At 42.9% G+C, this 19,331-nt stretch overlaps 1 protein-coding gene across 4 annotated transcripts in view; it reads left to right on the top strand.

Moving 5' to 3' along the window:
• Positions 1 to 12,847, top strand: part of scube1 (signal peptide, CUB domain, EGF-like 1) — a 96,193-nt gene extending 83,346 nt beyond the window's left edge. For all 4 annotated transcript variants that reach the window (XM_061029720.1, XM_061029722.1, XM_061029721.1 and 1 more), the window contains 11 exons: positions 2,404 to 2,502; positions 3,320 to 3,436; positions 3,544 to 3,702; positions 3,816 to 4,019; positions 4,113 to 4,274; positions 4,618 to 4,785; positions 6,292 to 6,453; positions 6,604 to 6,801; positions 7,229 to 7,381; positions 7,556 to 7,635; positions 8,514 to 12,847. In XM_061029720.1, coding sequence (XP_060885703.1) covers positions 2,404 to 2,502; positions 3,320 to 3,436; positions 3,544 to 3,702; positions 3,816 to 4,019; positions 4,113 to 4,274; positions 4,618 to 4,785; positions 6,292 to 6,453; positions 6,604 to 6,801; positions 7,229 to 7,381; positions 7,556 to 7,635; positions 8,514 to 8,666 — 1,655 coding nt within the window. In that variant the 3' untranslated portion in view covers positions 8,667 to 12,847. The remainder of the gene's footprint in view (positions 1 to 2,403; positions 2,503 to 3,319; positions 3,437 to 3,543; positions 3,703 to 3,815; positions 4,020 to 4,112; positions 4,275 to 4,617; positions 4,786 to 6,291; positions 6,454 to 6,603; positions 6,802 to 7,228; positions 7,382 to 7,555; positions 7,636 to 8,513) is intronic.
• Positions 12,848 to 19,331: the final 6,484 nt, after the last annotated feature.

Below are 19,331 nucleotides of genomic sequence, written 5' to 3' on the forward strand. Positions count from 1 at the left end.
ATGGCAACTAATTGACGCCTGGGGGGGACAATAAAGCATTGTATTGTTTTCGTCTCTGAATGATTTGCGTGCAGAACAATATAATTGCGGTTATTTGAAAAGCTCATTTTGAATTTGAAGAATTGAATCACAGATTTGACTGACGCATATTGGATGTTAAAATGGCTTACCATAGAATCTGGCAAACCTCTGACTTCCCTTTCGTTATTTTAGAGAAATATCATCCACAACTTCACAATTCATAGCAGGACATTTAGTGACTAAATTCATGTTTCAAGAGACAGAATAGTAATAACGATACTTTAAAGATGTGGTTATGATCTTTCTGGAGATGTGTGAAGATTTGCAAGAAGGGACAAAATGAGCAGCTGAAGGAAACACATTTCCTCTCTTTTTATTTAGTTCTTATTTAAATAGATTGTTCTCCGCTTTAAAGGGATTTAACGGCTTCATTAATATTGTGAGATTTTGTCTTAAAGTTTGTGTTAAAGCCTCGTCCTCGTTTATCTGACATGCTGCACACGTTGCTGCCCTCTGGTGGTGACAGAGTGCACACACAGCCTGTCCTCCGTCCTCTCTGATCGCCTGATGCTTGATGAAACCTCTTGCTCGCTCGCTCTCTGTGTCTCTGTTGTCGTTTCCTCCTCGGGGGGCTCTTCCCTCAGACTGATGTGTTTTTCCCTCTTTGCGGTTTCCTTGGCTTCACACTTCGCAGCACTTTGGCCGACACCGTGCTCCTCCTCCTGTGATAGTACTTAACACACATCTGTAAACTGATTACATTCTATGATCACTCCATTTTTCCATAGTGTGGCGCTCTGTCCGTTTTGCTTGGCGGCGGCGGTGTGAGAGTGATGAATGGCTCTGAGGCGGGAGGTGAAATATTTGTTTTTCTGTCCTCTTGGAGTGAGTTTTAATTTTTTAGGGGGGAAGGAGCCATGGAGATTCCTGTGGCTGAATTCAGCCCGGCTGTTATTTAATCATCACGCTTTTTATGACCTCCGGAGGCTGCATCCCTCATTTCTTACTTGAAATGCATCTCCGAGTGCACAAAGATGGAGACCCGGGATTCATAGATCTTTCATTTGGGCCTGAGTTTGTCGATGGGGGTTTGAGGATGACCTGGCAGCACAGTTTCAGGAGGAGAGGAAGGTCAGACAACATTTGTGAGATTCTTTTTAATCCTCTGAGCAGTCTCGTGTCCTCGGCACGACGCCAACTCAAACACAGTCCTGCAGAAGAAAATACAAACTCTCATACCTCTAATCATCTTTATGGATGACTTCTCTTCTCCCTTGTTGTTGTTTTTAACTAACCTGAGAACCAAGATGCATCAATCAACAGGCAGAAGGATCTGAAGCCGTGTTGATCTGCAGACCCGCCGATGAGCAATGATCACTTTCAGTTTACATAAGTTCTACTTTAAAGGCAGGGTTGGTTCTTTCTTCCAGATCCACTTTTTGAGATTTTGGTTGAAATTGTCTTTAGGTCCTGACAGAAATTAATAACTCATGTTCTCTGAAAAAGGAACAAAGAAAATCTGTCATCTGTATCAGTTTGTAAGCCTGTAAAAACTTTGACTAATGTCTGCCACGAGGTACCAATCTGATGAACCAATCACACGCCTCCCTGTCTCCCTGCTCGCTCTCTACCTCTTGTGTGCTCTAGCCCACACTCAAAGCAAAGAGTTTATACTGTGAGTTTACTTACCGCTGAATGAGACATGAGACGACGTCTTTTCTACACAAAGCAAAATGTTGCTTAGTTTTGTGCTCATGGTGGATTAATGATGAGTCTCCTTTTGTACATAATAAAACAATGAATACCTGCTGTCAAGTAACTTACAGAGATACATTTGTTGTATGAATTGGCGCTAAACGAATAAAGATTGATTGCTTGATTGACCTTTATCACATACAATCTCTAGCGGTGCCTTAACCACATCTTAAACATGTTTTATTTTTAAATCAGGGAGGTACTGTACTGATGACTCATGCACATCAGTGTGCACATGCAAGATTGAATGGAGCTGTTTTATCTTAGGTCAAGGTGTTCTGTTATCAGAGAACACCAGGGTGGAACATGTCAGCAAGACCTCCAAGTCATCATGATGTTGTAAAAAAGTTTCCTCCTTAAGTAATAATAATCCAAATATTCGGGTGCTGGATGGTCTGGTGGTTATGTTGCGCACACTGTGTGCAGAGGCTGGAGTCTTGGTTGCAGCAGCGCGTGGGTTGGAGTTCGAGTCCGACCTCGGCCCTTTGCTGTGTGTCGTCCTACCACTCTCTCCTCCCAGCATTTCCAGTCTCTCTCTTCAGCTGTCCTATCTAATAAAAACCGAAAAATGGCCCACACAAAATAACAAAATAAATGTGTGTGTTTTTGTTTGTGTGTTTCCTGCAGACTCGGAGAACAGCTACACACTGAGCTGCGGCGTGCCCGTCCAGCCGGGTAAAGCTCCTCAGAAGAGGAACGTCACCGCTGCCTTACCAACCTGTGCAGGTACAGTCGGCCGGGGCATGATGGGAAATAGTATTCCGGGGCAAGGTTGACTAAGATAATGTCCCAAGCTGTGAGCGCTCGGTCTGAGTGCATTCAGCATCAGATGTGGGAGTAAAGCAGCTCATCAAAGATCGATGAGATCCTGAGAAAGAAAACTGTTTCTCTAAGAAGATATAAGAAGGCTAGGATGACAGAAAGGTACCTTAGACCTGTCTCTGCTAATAAAGGTGGAATCTGGGTAGAAATAGTGAAACTATGCATCACTTAAAGCTACAGGAAGCAATTTATTTTAGAGGAGTCATATCCTTTTAATTCTTTTAAACATCCTGAGAAAAATCAAAGAAGTGAAAGAAGTGAGTGTCTGTGACTGGACTGTGTTACAGTAAGTGAGTTCAATCCTTTTTTCTGCACTCAACGATTGGTTGGTGTACCTGGCTGTCGATCAACCTTCCTTCCTGCCTGTATACTGTGTGCATTGTGCAGTGCACTAATTGCACATCACCAGACTGTTTCCATGATTTAAAGCGAGGAAGGAAGTTGCAGAGAATCGTCATTTGATGGGGTTAGGGATGAACATTCAGCAATAAAAAGTAATGCAGGTTTGTGGCTTTTGGGTTTGGTTAATTTCAAAGTCAAGCTTACTCATGCAGGCTTCTCCAAATATGCATTTCCCATCTTTGACAGTAACTAAAGTTTAGGCCAAATCAAGTAGGAGGTAAAACATTTCATCTTGCATTATCACTTTGAATAACAAAATGGTAATACAGCTGAGCATGATGAACTAACTTGTGTTTCTGTCTGCTGTTTATGAAAAAAGACACTCTGGCCCCGCCCATCAAACAGAAGGCGAGGTTTAAGATCAAAGACGCCAAGTGTCACCTGAGACCCCGAAACAAGGAGAAGCACAGAGACACATCCCGACAGAACATGCAAGGTAAACAGCTCCTCACATTCACTGTTTCACACCTCACCTGAGGAGCTGCCCTCTCCTTCCCCATCCCGCCCTCCTCATTCTTCACTTTCTGTTTTCTCACCTGGAAGGAGGCCAGTTCCCCTGCACCGACGACTGCCAGGTCACTTTTGTCAACCTCAAGTGCGACTCGTCAAAGAAGCGCAGACGAGGACGCAAATCCCCTACCAAAGAAGTTTCCCACATCACCGCCGAGTTTGAGATGGAGATGAAGGAGGAGGAAGCATCAGGTAAATAAACATCACAGAGACGACATGTCTTTAAAATATGGATTCTTACCAAATTAAAAAAAGTTTGTTAGGTTTCAAAACTGTAAAAAATTGTTCATATTTTTCCCCCTCAGACTCGTGCAACGTGGACTGTGTGCGGGAGAGGATGAAGCAGAAGCTGCAGAGCGCCATGCGGACGCTCAGGAAGTCCATCAACAAGCAGCAGTTCTACATCCAGTTCTCCGGGACCGAGTACGAGGTGGCTCAGAAACCGTCCAGGGTCCCCGAAGGTGCCGAGGCCTGCAGCACGGGACAAGTCCTCCGAGACGGAAAGTGTGGTAAGCGTCGAGATTCTGCAAGTCGTCCATTAGTGTCCTGTTATTGCTGATCTGTGATAATAATAAACGCAACGCCTGTGTCGGCGTCCTCAGTGAGCTGTGGTGTGGGGACGTTCTACAGCGGGGAGCAGGAGCAGTGTGTGCAGTGCCCCCCCGGGACGTACCAGGACACCTCGGGTCAGCTGTCCTGTGAGCCGTGTCCCAGCACTGAAGGACAAGGCATCGCTGGAGCTAAGAACGTGTCTCAGTGCGGAGGTAAATCAGGATTTCTAATAGCTGAGTTTTGGTGCTGATATTTAGAGTGATCGTGTTACAGGTGTGCAGTAATTCATGTCTTTCTTTCTACATTGAAGACACATACATACAAATACGTAAGGTTGGCGCCCCCTTGTGGCCATTAATGCAAACTGTAGTTGAGCTAAAGAGAGAGTGACAGACCACTGTTTGTTTGTTCAATTACTGAGCTTCAGGGAAGACCTCTTTGTAAAGATATTAAGTAACTGATGGACACTTTGTTAAGAGATAACAGACTGCACATTCAGATAGATGGATTAAAATCTGAGTTAAGTGAAATGGTTTTATTCCGTCCGTCCCTCAGGTCAGTGTCCAGCAGGTCATTACTCCGCTGACGGCTTCCGCCCGTGTCAGACGTGTCCTCTGGGCACGTACCAGCCGGAGCCGGGCCGCGTCCTCTGCTTCTCCTGTGGAGGAGGTCTGATGACCAAGTATGAAGGATCAGTCTCCTTCAGGGACTGTGAGGCCAAAGGTGAGGCTTTGTGTATATATGTGTGTGTGTGTGTGTGTGTGTGTGTGTGTGTGTGTGCGTGTGTGCTTGTGTGTGTGTGTGTGTGCGCATCTTTGGACTGTCTATATGCTTATTGCTATTATTTACACTCGATGGTTCCCAAACTTTTCCAGAGAGCGCTCCATATCCCCCGCCATCCTTTACATACAATCTTTACCCAAGAAGTCCTTTTTGGTAAAGTTCCCCATCAAACCCAGATTATGATCCTAATTATTTAGTTAACGTTTCCACTTGTGGTGACTTTTCCTCAGGCCGCCAACTGGTCAAAGTTTTTTCTTTTTTTTTTCAAGATTTCTTAAATTTCTATTCATTGCATTTCCAGTTTATACCGTACAGATTTCAGTGGCTGCAAGAGGTTTGTAGTTGAATATTTTGTCCATTACAGGATGAATTCATATGCAATATTGTGCAAACATCCATGATCTTTAGTGATTTTGGTGACACTGTCTTCCTCCTTGAGGTTGACATTTTTTGGTTTTGTGTAAATTATCCATAAACATGGTGGATGAATTGCCTACATATCTGGTGCACAGATGTTCAGGGTTCCATTCATCCATTATCTAAACTGCCTTTCCTGTGTGGAGCCTGGAGCCGATCCCAGCCGTCATTGGGCGAGAGGCGAGGTGCACCCTGGACTGGTCGCCAGACGTATAGAGACAGTCAACCAGCCACACTCACATTCACCCCGGGCAATTTAGAGTCACCAGTTAACCTAACGAGCATGTCTTTGAACTGTGGGAGGAAGCCGGAGTACCCGGAGAGAACCCACTCATGCACGGGGAGAACAAGTAGACTCCACACAGAAAGGGAGAAACTACGCCATCATGCAGAACATATAGATTCCCTCAAGTTAAATCAAAATCACTTTGGTTACCTCCTGACCTTTCACTAGGCACCATCATCAGGTTAAAAACATTGTGTCCAACTCTTTGATTTATTACCAAATATCTGTGAAACTTCTGAAATTCAACTCAGGCCAGGCTTCATACAATGCAAAGAACCAGTCTGCTTACAAAGATGATCAACATGGTGAGCAATCTACTGTCTCAGCATCACCCTTGCAGCATTTAGATTGTTTTTTACAACGAAACGTTTATCTCAAAGCATGACTGTAAACTCTACGTCTTGTTTAATGTTCTTTAGATTGCTCGACTTTCTCCTGAGTGATTGGAGGTTTTTATCTGCCGCTCAGAAAGCCGTGTATGTTAATCCTGACATTTGCAAAGAGACGAGCCATTTGTCAGCAGTTTCATTGTTAATGTCATCGTAAAGGATGGTGCAGATGTGTATGAGATGGCTATTTGCACAATAAAGTCATCTATACGGGGGTTGTTTAATGCTTTGTTTATTCTGTAATCTGTGCATGAATAAAGTCACAGCTGTGAGAGAAGCGTCTTTGAAACTGTCTGCTCTTTATCTTCATTCAGTTTAAATTGTGTGTTCTCTGACTCCCTGTTCCCCCCTCAGTGCACTGCGCTCCGGGACATTACTACAACTCCAGCACCCACCGCTGCATCCGCTGCCCCGCTGGAACCTACCAGTCTGACTTTGGTCAGAATTACTGCATCACCTGCCCGGGGAACACCACCACAGACTTTGACGGCGCAACCAACGTCTCCCACTGCAAAAGTAAAACTGCCCCCAAAGTGTTCATTTAATTCTCTAATCTCGAATGATGTTGTCCGAGCAGTCAAGTGGAATAGGCCTCTGGGGCAGAGTGCAGGTCTTACAGAAACAGCTGTCGTTTTTTGTCAAACATTTCTGTTGTGTTTCCCTCAGACCAGCTGTGTGGAGGTGAGCTGGGTGAGTACACAGGTTACATCGAGTCTCCCAACTATCCTGGAGATTACCCGTCCAACGTGGACTGTGTCTGGACCATCAACCCCCCACACAAGAGGCGGATTCTCATCGTGGTTCCAGAGATCTTCCTCCCCATCGAGGATGAGTGTGGAGACGTGCTGGTCATGAGGAAAAGTGGTAAAAAGACATTTCAATGCATAAGTTCTTCATCTTAACTGAGAAGATAGATGAACAGTCTGTAAAGTGTTAGTCTGCACGTTAGCCCACTTCTGTTCTTAGGTCTGAACCATGGGCCAACTGTGGTGGAAACTCAAAACTCCTACCTCTAAAATGACCTGATGAAGGTCTTTGGTTTCCACTCTTTCTCACGATTTCAAGTGTAGGAGACAATGTGCAGTGGTCCTTTTGTTTCCTGGCTTTGCAAACAAAACTAAAATGAATTCCAAAAAGCTCTGACCACATCCAGCCAAAGAGATTTAAAAAACAAAACACATTTTTAAATTTTCCACTCATGCAGAATAGAACCATATACGTTTTTTAGTCCTAGAAAATAGTCAAGATGTTGCAAAATAATATTGTAAGATCTTGATTTCTTGTTTTGCAGCCCTTTCCACCTCCATCACCACCTATGAGACGTGTCAGACGTACGAGCGGCCCATCGCCTTCACCTCTCGGTCTCGCAAACTCTGGATTCAGTTCAAGTCCAACGAGGGCAACAGCGGCAAAGGATTCCAAGTTCCTTATGTGACCTACGATGGTGAGTGACCATCAGCAAGATTTAGTTTCACATCTGAGTGACATTAATGTTGAGAATATCTGGAATCACAGGTTCTTGTTTCCATATTTTTACACTTCTATCGACTGTCACATAACAAGAAACCATCAACTTTATCATGTGGAGTTCTCATAATTTAACTGTGTTGTGTTTCAGAGGACTACCAGCAGCTGATAGAGGACATAGTGAGAGACGGCAGACTCTACGCCTCAGAGAACCACCAAGAGATACTGAAGGTACTGAAGAATACAGCTCAGTACAACCACTGCATAATGCCCTAGTTTTCAAATCAACAGTACTTTAAACAAAACAAAAAACGCCTTTTTAATAGACAAAAGAATGATACTTTAAGAAAATCGATGACTATAAAAGAAACAAAAGGCAACTCTCATAAAAGCCACGTGATGAATAAGTGTTTTTAAGAAGGTCATTTAGGTCAGTAATAATAAAAAGCAGTAACATCAATCCTAAAAACTCACGAGTGCAGCAGCACTAAAAGCAGATTTTCCCTATTCAGTCCAAAACCTTGTTATTTTTAAAGTGATGACCTTAAATGTTTTAGACAGGAGGGTCGTCAGGTAAGTAATGAGTGCCCTGTAAATAAACCAAAGACTGGTGCTTCCTTCCTTATTCATTGTTATTGTCTTGAGGAACAGGACTCAGTATTAGAGCGCCTAAATCTGCCACATGGTCAGAATATCAGGACTTATGTTTTACTTGCTATAAAGTTGTGAAAATTCAAAGCCATTGAACCTAAAATGTCTTTGAGATGTTCCTACAAGAGTTTCAGAGTGAACTCTGTTTGATTTTAAGCAGGTAAATATGTGTGTCATCTGCATAGAAGTGAAACGAGATGCCATATTTTGGATGAATTTCCCCCGCTTACAGCGTATAAAGAGAAAAAAACTTAATGTCTAAGAGTAGAGCCCTGAGGAACTCCAAATAGGAGAACTCCTCGGATATACCTTCAGTGCCAACACAGTGCTTCAGGTGGTAAAGGTGTTTCGTTGTTGACTGATCTAAAAACGTCTACAGAAGTTCAAGAGCTTTTCATTCTTGAAGTTTCTAAAACAGCACATTAATGTTGGGATCAAACTTTTTGTCGCCCCTGCAGGACAAGAAGCTAATAAAAGCCCTATTCGACGTGTTGGCCCATCCCCAGAACTACTTCAGGTACACGGCACAGGAGTCCAAAGAGATGTTCCCTCGGTCCTTCATCAAACTGCTGCGCTCCAAAGTCACCAGGTTCCTACGGCCGTACAAATAGGAGGCGGGGCCTCTCCAATCTCCTGTTAAAGGAATCCCCATCATCCTGCGTCATTCCAAATCCGGCAACCTAAATGTAACCCCCTCCCCTGCCCCGTGTACATCCCCTTCTGCCTAGGTCGATACATTGACGTTCCTGTTCTGTGACTAATCATCTTCTTCTGTCACATGTTGCCTTTCCCCCATCTTTAACTTGTAATACGTCATTAACCAACAACCCTCCCCCAGTGAGTGCAGATTTAAGGATAAGGTTTGACCGATTAGAGTCTTTGAAAATTTGTGCTGTGTCGCAAAGAAAACCGCAGACATCATCATTTTTGTGTGTATATATTGCTCCTTTAAATTTGACCAGTTAAAACCAAATGTGTACGACATTCAAGAGTTTTGCCTCAGTACTAAGGAACATTTAGAAACCCTGTAGGTTAGCCTGTTTGCTACATAAGCAAGAGGGCAATGTCTGGCAATATACTGAATTAAGTATGTAAGACTTCAAAACAATGGTTTTAATGGGTTTGTGGTTGCCGTCGTAACTTTAAGCCACACGGGAGCCACATATTTAGTCCTCACAACGTGGAATATTTTTTAAACTGTTTAAAAACAGTTTTTAAAGTCTATTATCGGGCGTCCAAGAGTTGTTTAAAATTTCCAAAAGTGCATTTATTAGCTCTCATGCCAAGAAGGAGAATTGAGCACGCTCATGTTAAAGGTTGCCCATACTGATGCTTTCGTCTGTAGGTGTGAATGTGAATGTGGCTGGTTGTCTGTCTCTATATGTCAGCTCTGTGATTGACTGGCGACCAGTCCAGGGTAACCCCACCTCTCGCCCAATGACAGCTGGGATTAATCGGCCACCCCAAAAGGGAAAAGCGGAATAGATAATGGATGGATCTAAGTCCATTATTTAGTAAAAAAGTCCAGTATCAACAAACCAGTGTATCGGTCAAACCTTATTTCTGAACTCCATCTTCTCATCTCCAAGCCTTTCTCAAATTTCTGCACCTTCTTTAACAAACTTGTTTCTCCTTCAACCTGCTTTTTTTTCTGTGTTGTTTTCTTTTTTGTAATATTTATACTGATCATGCCAGAACTTGCAGAGGCCCTCGTCGCAGACGTTTTCTAAACGTCGACGTACAAATATGTAAGATTTGTGTGTCTGTGTGGGCATGCAGGATGTGTCAGGATGTGTCGGCCCACACAGTGTACAAGGATGTGAATTTGATTTTTTTTTTCTTTTTATTGGCCCCGATGTGCACGAGACAAAGATGAGGGAACAGTTGGTGCACTTAAACACACATTTTAAAAATGATTTGAAAGAAATGTTCAAATGTGGACGGGTGGGCTTTATCCCTCGGAGCACAGGGGAAGATTAAAGGGGGTGAATCACAAAGTCTATATTGTAATTTTTTTTAAATAATAAAAAAAAAAGATATATAACAAGATGAGATAAACTACCTGCAAGTAAGAGATTGTTACTTTAGAGAGAAATGTATGTGATGTAACTAATATTTGGAACTTTAATTGCACTTGAATTTTATATTTTAAACTGTAGGAAAAAGGTTACGTACTTGTTTCTTTTTGTTTTGTGTTGTTTTGAAATGTGCCACATGAAAGACAAGCTGCGTCTCCTGTTGTCGCTCCCACTCTGTTGCTCGCAGTTAACCCCTAAAAATCTCTCACTTCTGGCAACTTGCGCACACAGAGGAGTGAAAGAGACGGACAGAGACAGTGTGAGCATCACATCTCTCAACTACCCCCCCCCCCCCCCCTCCCCTCCAATCCACCACCACTACAGTGTGTCTGTGTTTCACTGCCCAGCCCTGCTTCATCCCTCGAACATAGCTGCCAGAGAGAGGAAGCGTCACCATAAAGGCTTCTTGTATGATGGCATTATACAAACATTACATACTACTACAGCATATTAAAACCTACTCAAGATATAAGCATTCACTAAGATGCAACCTCTTTCCATTTATCAGGAAGTGTAGTGTGCACACTATGCTGTTCCTTTATAACCCAACTAAATGTTTCTGTGTCATCCCCAGTGGTACTAATATGTCTAAGAAATCCTTTACCGTATTGAAGATGGACTCGAAGTCTGCACAACTCAAGTGGAGTGTAAACCATGTACGATGTTAGACATGTACAATGTGAGATGTACGATGTTAGACATGTACGATGTTAGGCATGTACAATGTTTAACATGTACGATGTTAGGCATGTGCGATGTTTGACGTGTACGATGTCAGACATGTACAATGTTTAACATGCACGATGTAAGATGTACGATGTTAGACATGTACGATGTGAGCTGTAAGATGTTAGACATGTACGATGTGAGATGTACAATGTACGACATGTACGATTTTTAACATGTACGATGTGAGACATCTACGATGTTTAACATGTACGATGTGAGCTGTAAGATGTTAGACATGTACGATGTGAGACATCTACGATGTTTAACATGTACGATGTAAGATGTACGATGTTTAACATGTGCGATGTCAGACATCTACGATGTTTAACATGTACGATGTAAGATGTACGATGTTTAACATGTGCGATGTCAGACATCTACGATGTTTAACATGTACGATGTGAGATGTACAATGTGAGGCATCTACGATGTTTAACATGTACGATGTGAGATGTACAATGTAGGACATGTACGATGTTTAACATGTACGATTTGAGATGTACGGTGTAAGACATGTACGATGTAAAAAAGTATGGTGTGCGTGGCGTGTTGGTCTGGAGGTGAATGTAGTGGCAGGGACACAGTCAGAATGAGAGGCCTCTCCTATCTGAGTGTCTGGGTCTGTAGCACTTGCTGCTTCATGTGTGTGGTGTCGTTAAAAAGAGGCAAGCTTCCCCCGTCAGATAAGTTCCCCTTATTGGTGTCAAAATTCCTGTCAGAAGTGCCGGTGTCAAAAAGAGGAAACGTTCGGTCTTAGTGCCGAGCACGAGGAACATGAGGAGGCTTCAGTGCGTGTTCAGAGCTCATCTCAACACATCGATTAGAGGTTAAAGGACCAGACCGCAGGCTTTGCAAGTTTGAGCCCCTTGACTACAGATCATGTTGCCTTTTGTGACCTTACAGTACAAACACATATTGGCATTATTTAGGTGAATGTGCCAGTTATCTGACTTCTTGAGAGTTATAGACTTCTATAGATATATAGCGCAGGCAATCAGATGGTTAGCTTAGCATAGCATGAAGACCAAGTACAGTACTGGCTCTGTCCGGAAAAGAAAATCTGCTTTCAGAAGCTTACTACAAACACATTAGCTGGACGGCAGGTGAGGATCAATAATAATGGTAAAAAAAAAAGGCATGAATTAGCATTAGCATACATTTTCACAGATAGTTGGTAGCCTAGTGGTTAGTGTGCGTGCCCCAGATATGGAGGCCATAGTCCTCCTAGCGTTAAAAAAATGTGTGCACATTTGCGGTCATGCAGAACTTTTGTAATGAAGAGGCTGAAACATGCAAAACCAAAATATGGTCCCACTGAGCTAGTCATGGTTAGCTTCTTCTCCTGAAATACCATATGAGAAAAAATGTTAAAATGTCCAACAACAAGATGGGAAATACCTTCTTTTTTTTTTTTTAGTTTTTCTTTTTTTTTGATTGATTGATTGGCTGATAATCCCCCCTTTAACTCGACGTTCTTACAATCAGCCCAAAAAGCAGTGACTTCACTGGACGCTGGTTCATAACGGGCCTCGCCGACAAGCTGCCACACACACACACGTAATGGTACGGCCCGCTGAGGAGGGTCCGATATGTTCGATATGAGAGACGGAAAAAGTGATATGAAATGCTCTAAAATTTATAATTGACTGTTTTTATTTTCCTGAGAATGTATTCTATTGTGAAAGGGTGTGTGTATGAGGCTGGATGTGTGTGCAGTAAGTGTGTGTGTTTCTGTGTGTGTGTGTGTGTGTGTGTGTGTGTGTGTGTGTGTGAGGTTTTGTGCCGGGTGCCTGTGATGGAGAACAAGACTGTGTGTGTGTGTGTGTGTGTGCTTGTACTTTAGTCCAATTTGTAGAGGAATAATTTTAACGTTTGTGTTAGTCGGTTGTACCCAAAGAGAGAAAGTGTAACGCAGTGTTGTGCCATTGTTTGGTCCATGAAAACTCCAGTACTGAACAGATTCAATAAAACAGTAGCAGAAAACACACTGGGCTCGCGTCTTTCTTTCTGTGTGTCCATGTAGAGTTGGAGCAGCTCGTATCTGCTCGTTTGGATCTCTTATCTTTCCCTCTTTGTGACGTAGCACACGACCAGCCTGGAGGACGCTTCTCCAGGACGCTTGTGGAAAATTTAGCTGACACCGTTAATATTTCTTTTATTTTAAAGCTTCACAATCTGTGCAGCAGATCTCGGCGATACACCACAAACACTCATCGTCAGCCACACTGATTATTTCCTGTCCATTCATTTTCTTTCTTCGTCGTCCTTCGTTTCCCAAGAAGATGGGAAAGGAGACGGCCCGCTCGAAATGCTCTACTTCTTGAAATGTTCAGGAATGGTTCGAGCAGAAGACACTGCTCTAAAGAATCCGAGACTTGGGTTTGATCACTTTTGACATTTTTGAAAGCCACATATGCTCTTAACTGGGGACTCCTAAGCTTTTCAGCTCGTGACCCCCAAAATAAGGCCCACCACTGTCCCTGGAGATGGTTAAAGCATATAACATGCACACAGACACACACACAAACAGGTCTATCCAAACACTGACACAAAAGGACAACACAAAGGAATACTACAGCCTAAAAACATAAGGCATCTCGTGACCCCCCTTTTGGTGGCTTGCGACGCCCCCAGGGGCCCCAACCACCGCATGGTAGCACAAGCTAACCCGCCGGTGTTTGTCACCTGCCTGTCCAACAGGAAGCAGACCAACTCCACATCCACGGGTAAAAGACAACACAAGGTTCACCCTCGTTTTAGAACGAGCTTTATCCACTTGGTGATTCTCCTCACTGTGATTATATTGTCTCTTCTTTGCTGCTACGTCCACGTCCGTCCACCGGTTTGAATGGCGTCCAATCACTGAACTGTATCCACACCTAAACTCACCTGCTGCGCTGTCATTGGCTGGAGGAAACACACCATCTCCGCCCAGAAACGTCCCGAGTCAACCAGAACAAAGCAAGAACAGTAAAATCCAGTCAGAGGACAGAGTCTCTGCAGACACAGTCACCACCACACATGTACGGAGGCCCAGAAGGGACGATGGAGCAGCTTTACTTTTTTGAAAAAGTATATTTTATTTTTCAGGAAAAAGCTTATGACTCTATCTTTAACTTTACACACTGCAAAAACTCAAATCTTACCAAATGTATTTGTCTAATTCCAAGTAAAAATATCAAAGCCACATTCACCCAAATCACCAGACAAGCCCACATAAACATTTCCTTTCACGATATATAAAAAGAAAAACAAATTAAGTCTGGATTGCTTGTAATAAATACAAATATCTGCCGATGCAGCAGATACTGTATGTATGTGTCCTGAAAGAAGGTGTGACATTCACTGCTGAAGTGAATATTTGTATATATTTATATAATGTTTAAAGTTACAGGGACAATGCACATTCATAACATGTCTGTAATGAGCCAGTTTAGCCATCATGTCTGGTGAGAGACAGAACAATAGACACACAGAGAAAATTAGAACAGAGCAGCAATACTATAATAACATAATGTTTTTTTTTTTTACAATATCCCACTCTTCCTTGTCCATCAACTTCAAGCTGTGGTTGACAACTTTTAGAAAAGCATTTCATTTGAAGAAGAATTGAAACATGGTGAAGGAGAGGGTTTTTTTTCTCCATCATGTTGAAAGTGTCTTTCTGTTTTCAGACCAGAAATCGCCTCTGGGATTGACTCCATGCCGGATATATTGTATTTGCTAAAATAAAGTGTGACTCACTTTTTTGCATTTGAGTGACTCAGATTGACGCAGGTCAGATCTCGAATAAAACATTTGTCATATTTGCTCCTCGTCTCCTTCCCAGCTTGTCTGCACCAAATCAAAAAGAAACTTTAAGATGCCCAGGATTGTTTTTCTCTTTGTTATAAACAAACATCTCTTCCAGGGATAATCCATCACAGCCTGACACCTTTCGTTTGATTTGGTCAGAGTGTGAATGTTTCTCATTGAGCGTTTTTATGTCTCTGCTGCATTACATGACACTCTGCTGTCAGCGAACATCCTGACACCAGAGGAAAGAAACCGTCTGCTCCAGGAAACAAACATGTCACCTCACTCCCTTTACTGATGTGTGGTTATGCATTTTGTTTTTCCTGAACGGCAGCGTGTCACTTTAAAGTTTTAAAGACGTCAGAGCTGTACATGTGTTCCTGCTGCAGAGTAATCAGTGTAAGTGTTCCCTGAGATCTAAATGTCCTATAACTCTGTCAGTGTCTCCTTTAATGAGCGAGTTCACAGCCTGCTCACATATCTCTCTGTAACTCTTTGCTGGTGTTCATTAATCATTTGTGACAGGCGGATCTGATATTTCCTATATGATCTTTCCCGGGGACGTCCAATCAGCAGCGAGCATCGGCAGGAATATACGTCTGTAACCAGATGCTGAGATTACTCTCTTTGCTTTCCTCTATCTGCTCGCCTCTCCTCCATCAGTCGCTCTGCTCAAAGTTCACCGCAGTGATGAACACGCTGCAGACTGATGCGGTGACAGAGATGTTCCTAAACAACTTCTGTTTAGTCCAATTAACGGATTCATCTGCTGTGTTTACAGTCAGGCCCGGGTAATGACTCCATTACTCATCCTGCTGAAGGATTTCAGACACAAAAAAAAAAGGCAAAAGCAAAACATTTTTTATGGTGAAGGGAGAACCCTCAATCAAATAAAGATAAGAATAGGATTTTTACCACCGATCAATAAAACGTGGTGAGTTATATCATCGTGTGAAGAGTCTTAATTAGTGATTGGATGCACCTGTGGAGGTAACCACAAGTAGGGAGACTCATGCATGTTTCGATTTGCACTGAAAAAAGTCAGAGATGGATTGAAATGTCTGCATGAATAATTTGTTGTCTGTTCGGCCCGACTATGAGTCAATAAGAATACTCCTGTTAAAAGTCCTCCTCACTCCTGCTCACAGTTTAACACCTGAGGAGCTCTCTTAAGGGCTAAGACACTTTGTGAATAACTTTCATCTTTACATGGATCTAGTCTGAGCTTTGAGGGTAAATTCTTAGAAAGTGTCCTGATTCTAATTTGTCACTCTTAGTACTCAGGAGGCTTTGTGAATATACGGCCCCAGCTGTAGAGTAGGTGTCAACGTTTGAAAGAAGCCGACAGGTAAACATTAAAGTTGTGAACTGAAAAGTGTCCTTGAGTGTGTCTCTGTCTCTGTCCTGTTTCCAGGTGTCTGTGGCGACGAGGACGCTGTGTGGCTCAGGCGGTCCCACCTGTTCTGGCAGCACCTTCACTGTTCATGAGCCACATCGTTCATGGCTGTGCTTGTTTTGTGACATTGTGCCATGATGCTGCTGTTGTGTTGGAGCTACTGATAAGTTGATGTGTGCACCAAACAATAGAGTAACACAGGAAAATATACAGATGTGTGATCAGGAGGATGTTTAATGTGAGAACCTGGAAGTTCTTCCACATCTGTCTTGTTGTTTCTTACAGTTTATCTTTGTAAAGATTTCTTGTTCGATTTTTTGTTAGAGAGAGAGAGAGCACAGTGGATAGAGTCGGAAATCAAGAGAGAGAGAGAGAAAGTGGGTAATGACATGCAGGAAAGGATCCACAGGTCAGCGTCGAACCCAAGGCGCCATCCTGCAGGACTACAGCCTCAGTGCATGGGGCTCACACACCACCCACTGAGCCACCGATGCCCCATTTATCTCAAATCTTTAAAAGTGATCGATGAAGATCCACTGTACAAGAGTCAGTCTGAAGGAGTTGTCTCCTGATGCAGGCGATCCCTTTATCACTGTTTTTATCCTGCCCAAAGTTTGACTCTTTGGGCATCTGTTGGGCTTTTGACCCTCTCTGTAGTTCTCAACACCAAGCCAGGCCATCTTTGGTGTGTCCCTTGAAGGAAGGATTACTAAAATATCAAGCTGATCTTGTGGCGTTCACCACCCTCATAAACGAACCTGAGACCCCTTTCTTTCCTTTTTTTTTTTACCTCGATAACCGATGGATACTTCACTGGCCCCACCCTTTTTTTCTTAGTTTAGTTAGGACATGAGTGCTGGGTGGGTGAGAGGGTATTTAGGAGTTATTTGTTCTGTTTCTATATTTTTTTTCATAAGCTGAAACAGCTACTCGCCATTTGCATTTGAACTGTTTGCACCACATTTTAAAAAAGTGATCAAGAAAGAAACGTTTTAGAGACACTTTTGAGGAGGGTTCATGTGTGTCAGGATCATTTTCTGCACTTAAGATAATTAAAGGAACAAGACACTTTTGTTCTCCAGCATGTTATATTTCTCTGACAGGCTTTCATATTGTCCTCCAGCAGATGGCGCTCTGACTCCAGCCTGAGACTCTGCAGCTCCCTGGCTCTGTCTGAGTGTGCTGGTACAGTCATAATGGATGCATGTGAGTCTGAGCTCCAGATTGTGGTCTATTTGTTTAGCTCATTACCGGCCTGAATCCCAGTGCAATTACCTGCGGATAAACAGGAGCAGAGGTGGTGATTCGCTGTAATGCTGTAATTTCTCTGATTATCTGAACACGGCCAATAAACAGCGGAGAGAGATTCTTGTTTTTCCCCCGCTCAGATTTCTGCACAAATGCCAAGATTGAAGAGGCTGGAGCTTACCGAGGATTAAAAATAAAATACACCTGATTGATCTGTTGTGCCTAAAAGAAAAATAACAATCGAGGATGTCATGTTCTGATCAGAAATCACCAGTTTTACCAAGAAATAGATTATTAAACTATCACCGTGGAGTAATTTAAATCACAGCTCAAATGATCAGATACGGTAAAGGAGTGTGTCTTTGTACCTTGACTTGTTTGTAATTATATCATTAAACTGGTGCAGTGTGTTTCAGTGTGTATCTGTTGTAGGATTCAGACTTTTTTTTTTTTATCTCCAGTATGAAAAGAAAAAGGCTCAGGAGTAATATCCTGAAAAATAGAAACACTAAAATACAAATGAAGTTAAAAACCGCGATGGAGAAATGAAGAATATCAATGTGTGCTCTGGATTTAGCAGGAGGGACTCTTTATTAGGGCTTTCACACCTGCAGACAACTCCTGAAAAACTCCTGATATTTCCAGGAGGTGCGTCATGTGTGAACACAAACAGCTGAATGTTTCTCTCTCTCTTCACCCAGAGTTTCTCCTCCAGCCTCCTCGTATTTCTTCTGCAGAAAGTCAGAGTGATCTGATGTGAGAACGCAGCAGGATATAATCAGGAGAATTCACCTGGAGCGAGTGGGAGGGGGTGGTGACGTTTATTCTCTGTGATCGCTGCACGACCATAGACTGTCTGCACGACCACCTCTACCATCTCCTAATGAACCTGCTGCATTATGTTTCCTGTTCTCCAGTATGTTCTTCTCCACTCTTTAGTTCACATTGAGATTCTGTTCAACTACACGTAGCATTGATAGAAAGACACATATTCTCATTATAGCGTCGTATAGAGGACTCTGTTGCTTTGCCGCTTCTTTTGCTGGTTCTTTTTTACATCATGTCTGACCTCAGGAGACCCCCCCTCCTGTCTGACAGGGATAGTCTCCCGCTGTGAGGAGCATGTGTGAACAGCGAGGTCAGGAGAATCTCCGGAGCAGTCCTCCTGAAATGATCTCGATATTTTCAGGAGTTCAGATGTGAAAACGGCTCGAGTGTGTTCTGTGGTCGATTGTCTCATTATTTGTCACTTTCTCCTCAGCTGCGTGCAAGTTTTTCTTTCTTAAATTAAAAGAAGACCTCAAACACTCAGTCCCGTCATCCTCAAGTGGATTCAGTGCAGAAACTCAGTTAAATATTTTTGATGTCATTTTAAAGCAGAAACGTAGTGTTTGAACGGAGGTGTTCGCACATCCAACTATCTCATGAAGAAGGTAATCAGGACAAACTGTCCCATTGAAAAGAAAACATCCGGCACACTACGCTGAGTGTTCTCACACACTTGACAACGGTTCAGAGGGACAGAAACGTTGTGATGTTTTCTAATTGGTGATGCAGAGCAAAATAGTGTGCTGCATGTTTTCTTGTCAAAGCAGAAATTTAAAAAACATCTCAGGCTGGCCCCCAGCTCCTCAGTTAGGTGTCCTGCGTCAAAGTCAGCGTCACAGTTTGGACTGTTTACTGTTCCATGTCGTGCGGGGATTTAAAGGCAGTCCAGAGAATCTTGAGTCGATGTTTATAAAAGAGAGAAAGAGAAGTTTCACTGCTGAATTCTGCAGCAGGTGTATGTGTTGTGCTGAAACTGTTGCGTCAGTTAGAGAAGATAATAATTCTAAGAGACTGTGGTCAAATTATGAGGAAATGAGGACTGTTGACTTTTGAGCATGCAAATGTTTCTGATGTTCAAAAAGCAGATCGATGACGACTGAAGGTTCAGATCTAAAAATCAACTCCTGAACGTTGAGTGTCAGTGGGATGAAGTGCGTGTGGGAGGTGACATGCATCATTAACAAAAAACCAAAATATAACAT

This window comes from Labrus mixtus, chromosome 22 (genome assembly GCF_963584025.1).
Source record: "Labrus mixtus chromosome 22, fLabMix1.1, whole genome shotgun sequence".
NCBI classification, from domain to species: domain Eukaryota; kingdom Metazoa; phylum Chordata; class Actinopteri; order Labriformes; family Labridae; genus Labrus; species Labrus mixtus.